Source organism: Orbicella faveolata, unplaced genomic scaffold, assembly GCF_042242905.1.
Source record: "Orbicella faveolata isolate gen_17 unplaced genomic scaffold, um_ofav_v1 contig_3, whole genome shotgun sequence".
NCBI classification, from domain to species: Eukaryota; Metazoa; Cnidaria; class Anthozoa; order Scleractinia; family Merulinidae; genus Orbicella; species Orbicella faveolata.
The window spans coordinates 11,004,796-11,014,102 of record NW_028301558.1 but is presented as its reverse complement, the minus strand read 5'-3'; the positions used below and the strand labels follow the sequence as shown (position 1 = coordinate 11,014,102).

The window sequence follows — 9,307 nt, the reverse complement described above, 5'->3', positions numbered from 1 at the left end:
CGGGGAGAGGGGGAGAGGGTATTCCCGGAAACTTCGGATATCTGTCTGCCGTGGAAGATTAAGTGGTCTCCAGCTCTTAACACCAACACTGAAACACTAGATGATTCTCGAAGTATCACAGGGATCACTAAGCTAAATAATTTTGAGTGTAGCTCCGCTGAGTCAATTACCTGTTGGCGCGCATATTGCATTGACCGTGGACAGGTGGAAAAACAGTTAAACCGGAAAAGCCTATTGCACATTGTAATTTAGCGTTGTCCAACACGCAGTCGGTCTGGTTGTAATGTTAATCGTATTTGAGAGAATCTCAAGTTTTCTTTCGACACATACCGGGGTGACATACTACTAGATGGGCGTAGCCGGGAGCCACGAGTCAAGTCAGTCAATTTGCCATGCTTAACCGAGAAGAGTGACTGCGACCTTAACATCAGTGCCATTATCAACGGGTGTGACCGAGGAAGCGTCTGCTTAGGTTTCCATGGATAGTAACCATGCACGGTAGGGGTGTGTTAGCGTCTTCAAGGCTGCTGCATTCGTGTCTTTTATAGGATGTCTACTTTAGAGAGGCACTTGTCGCTGAAGAAATGTACTCAGCCACCGTGAGTCTCTGAGAACGCCCATATATAAGCACGAGTATGGCTCGGGTTTAAGGGTGAAAAGTGCAGCTCTAAAAACGTAAATAAAATTTGAATCAGTAAACAACTACTGTGTTCCCGTTCACCCCAGCTACACGCATCCTCAAGAACAAATCCCGTTAAACGTTTTGAATAGAGTGACACCTGTCATCAGCGCTTCCTTAAGTTTTGGCTGCTACTATAGCTCTCAATGTATCACATGCTAAAGAACACTCCGGACTCATCACAATGGTAAGATAAATTTCAAATTAAAGATGTTTCACAAGTTGATAATTTACTTTCGAATCATCGTATAGCAACAGGCATCTGTAATATATGCGAAATAAAATGAGATATGAAAAGTTCTCGTTTTTGCATATACTCCCGGCATTACATTATGAAAGACGAGCTGAATCAATAGATATGGTAGGTCCAAGTATGTAACAGATCATGATTTGCTGTAGACCTCGGGTTGGCTTCTTAACAAAACCAAATGTAAAACGTTTATTTTTAAAATGAGTTCTATTGAAATGAAAATAAGCATGTGCGTTTGTCATTATTATAGGGGCTGGCGGGCAAAAACAATAATTATTACTAATAATAATTTAAAAAATATATTGAGCAAACTTCACAGGAATGATTAAACGTGCTTTACAGCATGAAATAAGCAATAAAAACTATTCATTTTGGTTTAAAAAAAAGAACTATAGAAGATGGCACGTTTATTTTTCATTCCAGTTCAGTAAATGTTAACGTTACATTGACAAAACCAGTATACCACGAAACCGAGAAATCATTTGTCCCCTAAGAGTTTCATGTTATGGCATTCGAACAGGAGCTAAATTATAAAATTATTTTAAAAATCTTCGCTCGATATCTTTTCAGCAATTTCATCGATTATAGCGATAGCAGCGAACGTCAAGAATCATCATTTGAACTCTGCTTGAATTTTTTTCAACTTTGGTATAAGCATTATCATTTCGAGGTTTTCTTCAAATTAATTGAAAGGAAATTGTGGGATCACAATAATGTCTGAAAGGATATCATTCACCTGCTGATAAATATTTTAAAAGAAAGGACTTCGGGCCTGAAAGTGTTTCTTTTTTTTCTTCTCAAGTAACTTTGTATTCTAAAATTTCCAAATATAAAACTGTGATGCCGGCACGGACAGCCTTTATTATAATAAGGTCTCTCAGGTGTGTCCCTTTAGTGTAATACAGTCGAACCTCCACTTAAGGCCACCTCTTCACAAGCGAGAAACCATTCATATGAAATGTTTATGCAAATCACATCATGCTCACATGAAACGTTTTAGAATGACGTTATTCAAGGAAAATGGCTAAGTTTCTATTTGCGCGAAACCATAGTGATATGATCGTGTTAGGTAAGATGAATCAGTTTTAAAAACCGTGGATAGTACTAGTTCCCATAAACTGACAGTAAATTCACTAATCCCTGAATATTAACAGGCGTTGAAATACTTTATCTTTTTATATATTGTTAGGTTTTCCTGATTCTAGACAGAATACTTTTTGTGCGGCGCGGGTTTAAAAGTTCAAAATTTTCCAAAGAACATAAGAGCTCATTAGTGATTTTGCCACTCAGAAAAGTTTTTGAAAGACAACTACACCCAGAGAGCTAAAACATTCACCATGTACTTGGTTTCACTAGTTCTTTAACTGTTTGAATTCAGTTCAAAGACCCTGTAATAATCTCCCCTTATTAAATTACTTACATTTTCCGCGCTTAGGCTAGCGCTGACGGAAGTAGCCGGAAATGATATTTCACTTCCTTAGCAAAGCGCGCGAAATAGGCCCTTAAGGTCCAAAATAACTAAGAGAAGGAGATTTTAGTTTTCTTGACTTTAAGAATTCGAAATTGTAGAAAAAACTTTCGTCCCTATCAACAATCACGTCAAAGAAACTGAGAGCGAAAATGTAATTGCTACATAGCAAATAAGTTATCAAAGTCCCAGGTTTGATTGACGTTAAACTTTGAACATCTGTTCTTGGGCCTTTGATATGGAGTGTCAAGAAGAGCGTAATTTCGTTTACAACTTTGTTAGCTACAAAGGTTGACTAAACATAGTTTTCAAAACTTTGTATTACTATGAGAATATCTCCCTACAGCTACTTTAATATTGTTGTATAAAGTCTAGGTTTTTACCTGTGCTTTTTAAGGAAGTTTTAAAACAAAACAAATGAATTGTAGCATGCGGCGATTTTTACAAGTACAGCCTGGTTTGTACTAAAACATATAGGCACCAGCAGAAGCATAAATGTACATAACGGTAGTGAGAACGCCCACAGCACAAGCGTAAGCACGTAGGCATGCGTACAGTGGAAATTGCCTTATTCAGTTTCGATTCCATACCTCTTCGATATAGTAAAACGTAACAAGATGGCGGACTTTCGCTTATGATGATGCTTACAAAAGTGCGTTTTCGCCTGACATAAGCATAAGCGCAAGCACAATAAGAAAAAAAACGTTTGTTCTGCTTGTGATTGTGCTTATGCTCGTGTTGTGCGCGTCCTCACTACGGTTATGCTTGCGCAGGCATGCTTTTGCTTATGTCGTAGTGAAAACCAGGCTTAAAGTGGGATTGCGAAATAACCGACTAGTCGAGATTTTGACCTTGGTATGTTCAATTTAAAATATTTCAATATTCCAAAGTTTGTCTGCTCCCGTGTACAAACGTAGTTAAGTTTTTTTTGATTTCACAGGCTGGTCTGTATAGCTTTCCGTTCTCTGTGCAGAGGGGTCATCCTGAACATTGATTTCACAGTCGATGTCGATGCACTCGTTCACGGCAGTGACAGCAGTGTGTATTTCAAAGTCCGATCCACTTGTAACTGCTTGCGTTGAAGCTCCCTGTAAATTGCCGTCGCTGACATCTCCTTGCACTTCCTGTGCTGTGGTTATCAACAGAAACAGGCAATGCCAGCTGAAACGGGGATTTTTGCGGAAATCCATCGCCAGGCCAAAAAAGACGACCAAATAACGTACTGCAATAAGGAAAATTCAACTTCAACGCCATTAATTTAAGGCAGGTACTTTGTCATGGTTTTGGAAGCCATCTTCACGGGTAGGAAACACGCGTCAGAAATTGCAGTGCTTGTATGGGAATCCGATGGTAAATAAAAGATTGCCTTGAGCAATGTAGCCGTGCTAGAAAGCGTCCGATCGCGAATTTGGGAGCTTCTAGCAAACTATATCCTTTGATTGCTGCTCATAAGTTGATTAGAATTCAGTTTTCAAGAAAATTATTTACCATTAGATCCCCGTACAAACACTAATTTCTGACGCTGTATCCTACCCGTCAAGATGGCCTTCAAATGCGTCATAAGGTCTTTTACATACGGTTGGGATCCGTAGAAATACTTAAGTACTCCCAATATTACTAGATCTGTTGAGTAATTACAAGCGACTAGCGTAGTGTGCTCTGTATATTTGCAAAGTATTATGCCGCATTGAAAAACTAGATACTTATATAAATTATAAAGCACGTAGCCATACTCTGTCAATATGTCTTGAAAATTTCAAAAAGTGAGCACTTTCTTGTGGCATGTTGTTAGACCGTGCTGAATACAGAACTGAATGGTTGTTAGTATTGAAATATAACTGCTAGTAGATTTATTCGCGTTTAAAAGAGACTGTTACATTCAAGATTTAGGTAGGAAATCTGGTTATCTGGACAAGACAGCGTTTGGAATGACTGCATAATTTTTTTATGCTATACACTGTACTCTGCTTCGTCCAATAATTGCTTACTGTTGAAATTAATCGACTACATTTAAAGCTAATATCAATATAGTTAATTATCTCACCTAACACAATACTTATTACCAATGCATTTGTCACCAACAGCAAAACTCCGAGGCCGACGTTATCACGACTTTCACTTGCTTCGTCTGAAGGCACCCTCAGCAGCACACCTATTCCAAGGTTGAATGACGTCACCAAGAGGGACGTCATTTGCAAATAATCCTCAAATCTGTCAGTTATTGGTCTAAACCTCCCATGGAGCATTGCAAATCCAGCCGATACCATGGCAGCGATACCGACTTGCGTGCGGCTTTCAGACCCTACAAAGATAACACCAGCCGACAGGATCACTTTTCGTGCCATTTCCACACTTTCCCAATACCAGCAACTTGGTGAGTAATTTTCATGCAAAAACAAAATGGCAAACGCCACTGCTTCCATGTTGCCTCTTTCATCGGCTAGGGAGAATCTGTTGGATCTCTGAGACTGAAGGTGGGTTTTCCAAACGATGTACGCCAGAAAAATAGGAAAGCCAATTACGTATGTTAAAGAGGCATACGCTGCCCAAGTGTATTTCCTATGCGTATCTGTGTCGCACAGAATTGAATAGTCAGCTCTTAGGAACGATGGACAGTTAGAAGCTCCCTCAAATGGACACAACTTGTGACAAGAGAGGGGGAGAATCTGAAAAATGTTGACACAAGTAGACGGATACGCAACAAATAACAGAAATACTATAATTTTGAGGCAAGACTTTTTGATGTCAATGAGATGACTTTCGTCGTGTTGTTTTTGTTTTACCTTCATCCACGTTACCCTCGCAAGGTACCAAAACAGGGGAACAGTGACACTCAGCACATTTCCAGCCAATGTGAAAACGAAATGTCTATAAGCATTCATTTCGAAGCTTTTTTCGACACAACTTGGGGAAACAATCTGTAGGACGTTAAGCTGGACAAACTTGATGTAACCTTCAAGGACAGAAACTTCGGAAGGCCACTTGACATACGAAAACGCTTGAAGTAAGCCAGCCAAAACCTGATAAAACCCGATAACAATCTTTACGTGAGCAAGAAAGATGTCAGCTACGGTTCTCTTCCCTGGCTTTGAAGACTTCTCGCTCTTGGCGATAACTAAGATGATCACAAGTACTATGAAGCCCAATACTCCAAACTGTATGACAATGAGCTTCTTTGAAGGACACCTGTGACACACGATCATCCGTTTATAGAATCCTGATTGGCAGTTGGCACACAGAGGTCCAGCATAGCCCTCTGCACATTCGGAATCAATTCCTCCAAGACAGGAGTCTTGACGAATACATTTGTAGGCTTTTGGAACTCTACCAACGTATTTCACTGATTCGTTGTCGTAGCTGTCGCTCTCTATCGCCAAATTAGTGATAAGGAGTTTGTAAAAGTACTTATCGGAGTTACTTCCCTTTCTCGCCCATGACCAGTAAAACCCGGGAGACAAATTTTGTGTGTCGTTGGAACATTCGACACCCTGACCAGGGCAGACCGTACATGAACCAAAGCGATCCAAGCGAAAGTAGTTCTCTAAGCACCTGCATGCCCTGAATCCAGCCAGAGCTGTTGTGTTAGTGCCTGAAATGAGGAAACAAGAAGAGCATGGCGGGAAAATGAAGAGAAAAAATGATAAAAACCAGCACAATGATACACCGAAATGCGTTTCCATATTATATACCTTTGACTAACTGAAACAGTTTTCTTCTATCGGCATTCTTAGGCTGATAACTGAAATTTCCTCAAATACGGTTACTTCTAATTGCAGTGCATATGTGCACGCAAGTCATGTTGTTTGTGACACGGCAAGGGTTTACGTTCAGGGATGTAAAAACGCTGATTTAGGCGCAAAGAGAATTTTGACTTCGTTGCCAACGTTTTCCAAACAAACCAACGACCAAAATCATGAAATGTAGCGTTCTGTTATTATAAGAACTGTTGATATCAAACTCATTTCGAAATAATAACCTTCTGGACACGCTTTGCAATCCCAAGATGCTTTTCCAGGTGCGTATTTTGGATGTATAAACGTTCCATTGGGGCAATGCTGACATCCATGTCCCTCAGCAGTGACACCAATTGCTGCGACTGAGTCTTGAAAAAAGCCCCCTGGAATTGTCAATGATAAGGTTTAATAGTAAGATGCATACGAATACCTTTAACAGAAGGAAATACATGATATTTTTTGGAACCCCCCCCTTTTTTGTTATGCTATTGCGACTCAGAAAGTAAAATGCAATCGTGGCTATTTTCGATTTGGCCATTTCTTCACATAAAAAAGGGGCGTGATTATATGTTACAAGACAGGAACACTTATACCCCATTCACACCAACCAAACAAGTTTAACTAAACTACATTTAGGTCTTTCCCATTTGTCGATTACGCTTTGCAGTCATTTTGTGAAGACAAATTTCAAACACCTTGCTAACATATGATAGTTTTAATCAATAAGGTTTTACCTTGTTAAGTTGTGGGGTCTGCACGATATGAGCAAATAAATTTTATCCTTGTTTAGTTAAACCACTTTAAAACATGTTTAACATGTTTGTGTGAACGGGGTATCAGTACTATGATGTAGCACAACTAATATTGGATCCCAGTTGTATTACCTGCTGGACACGGTAAACATCCTAAGGATACACCATCTCCCCTTGAATATGTTCCCCTTGGACAGATTTGGCACGTAGACGTGTCCTTACTACAACGGAATCCGTTTCTTTGAAGTACGTTTAAATGTACACTGTCTTTAACTGGAACAGACGGAAGGGTCTCGGAAAACCTATGAACAGCAGTCAGATATGTTAACTCCTATCTAAAGATATTAAAGGCTGACAAACACAAATACTCTCTTTGGTCTTGCAAATGAGACAGGGACAGCAGTATAACAGATTACAATGATATCTGTAAATTGATTTACTGTACATGGGTTATTCCATAAAAGGTAGATTTGATCAGATTGGTGATAAACTTCCAATAAATAACAGAAGTAGGCTTCAAAGGGAAGGGTTATGTTGTACAATGTCAAAAAATGGCTTAGATTAATACCGGAAACGTTAGTATGATAAAAAAAGGAAGCCAAACTATAGACATAACATCAGAGCACACGACGCCCATGCAATCGCTCTGGGTAAAAACAGTCAATTTCATTGCAATCTGTTGTCAGAACTCTGATGAAAATAATTATATCCTTTGCATGTTCATTCTGTTAGTTGCAGAGGCGCTGTTGCGCTGATAAGAATTTTGGCCCCAGGGTAAAGTTGCCCGGCACAAGTTCCTACTTCACATTTTCTTTACTAGTACTACAGCAGTCTGACTTTACGAGTCATTTCTCTTCCTTGGTGGCTGGGCGAATCCCTGCTAGAGACTCTCTCTAGGAGGGTGAAATGACTTACCCTGAAATTTCATACTTTTTGCTGTGTAACTCTGCCATAGATTTATGCTATTACATTGCCGTCTACATGTAGTTCCAAAGCAAGAGGCGTACATGCGTTTTCCCCACTGTTAATGAAACTTTTATTATGAAAACTTCATGAGATACGGAGTTAGAAATGCCACGCTGAATTATCTTAGGGAAGGGACAACTCAAATAACAGTAAAGACATTTTTCGATCACTTAAGGCAATTATAAAGGAAAGCGCAAAAGCGTCATAAAAAGCATCTACTCACATATAAACCGTCACATTATTGGGTTTTCCATTTCCATCACCTACGACAGTTATTGACGATAGTGCGGGATTTTTGTACAAAATCCTGCCATAAGATACAAATTGAATGGGTTAATTATAACTTAAAGGTTCCAAAATCACAAACTGTACTGATTGAACACTTTCTTAGCATATTTCAATCAGTTCAAACTAAAAGGCATCGATAAAAGCCATGAGGGGTTCAAATGGACAAACGGACAGACTGAGAAATGACGGATTCCACATGAACACAATGAAAATTCAGCCAAAAGAAACATTACTAACAATTGCTCTAAGTTCCGGTGTGGAAACGAGCCCGGCTCAATCACAGATATGTTGTTGTCAAACAGATACCTGAGCAAAGGAAAAATACAAGCAAGTTACCATATTATGATGACTCAGCTTAATTTATTAAATTGATGAGTTATGGCAAGAAATGGTTATGGGGAATTCATGATCAAGTTCATCGGATTATACTACTGAAGATGTAAAGAGACAAAAAGTGATAAACCCATTTGGTTAGTTAAATTCAGTGCAGTCTCGATCATATTTTTGCAATTGGTTCTTTCATTCTCCTCGCTGTCTCCAATTTGTGTTAGACAGTATTCGCCAACTTTTCATGAGATGGGTCGGTAGAAATCGAGGAGTACATGTAAACTAGATAGATGTAGATAGCCGGATAGATGGACAATTTATTGAAGTAATTAACTACGGAATGTTTACTAGACAGACTTACTTTAAATAAGAATTATGCTCGAACAAACACTTGTATTATAGTTTTTTAATCGTATTGCAGACATGTGGAATTCGCTTCCATTAATAGTTAGATCAGCGCCTAGTATTTCAAGTTTCAAGCGTGGTGTAAGGAGCTTCTTAATGAATACCAACCGAACTGCTTAACTTATAGAATATATTAATTTTAATATTTTTTTCATATATTTATAATGTAGTGGTCTGTCTAAGTATGGGGTCTATGACTCTTTTGCGGACCATCCTTATGGCATTTCTGTTTTTGGATAATTTGTATATTAGATGCGAGTCACGAAATTGTAATAAATAAATAAAAATAAACAAATAAATTCCGAATCTTGGAATAAAATCAAAGAATAAATACTGTTGCAGATCTAAAATGGTATTAAGAAGGTCGATGTCATTCTGGTATTAAAATGGTTAACTCACGCTTATAAAATCAATTTTGTGATTATCTTTAATTTTTCC

At 38.7% G+C, this 9,307-nt stretch overlaps 1 protein-coding gene across 1 annotated transcript in view; it reads right to left on the bottom strand.

The window, feature by feature from the left end:
- Positions 1-1,710: 1,710 nt before the first annotated feature.
- LOC149106344 (uncharacterized) overlaps positions 1,711-9,307 on the bottom strand; it is a 36,115-nt gene continuing 28,518 nt past the window's right edge. The window contains exons 24-29 of the mRNA XM_089297353.1: positions 8,375-8,443; positions 8,073-8,156; positions 7,016-7,185; positions 6,374-6,514; positions 4,442-5,986; positions 1,711-3,619 (exon numbers count right to left, since the gene is read on the bottom strand). Coding sequence (XP_089153479.1) covers positions 3,315-3,619; positions 4,442-5,986; positions 6,374-6,514; positions 7,016-7,185; positions 8,073-8,156; positions 8,375-8,443 — 2,314 coding nt within the window. The 3' untranslated portion in view covers positions 1,711-3,314. The remainder of the gene's footprint in view (positions 3,620-4,441; positions 5,987-6,373; positions 6,515-7,015; positions 7,186-8,072; positions 8,157-8,374; positions 8,444-9,307) is intronic.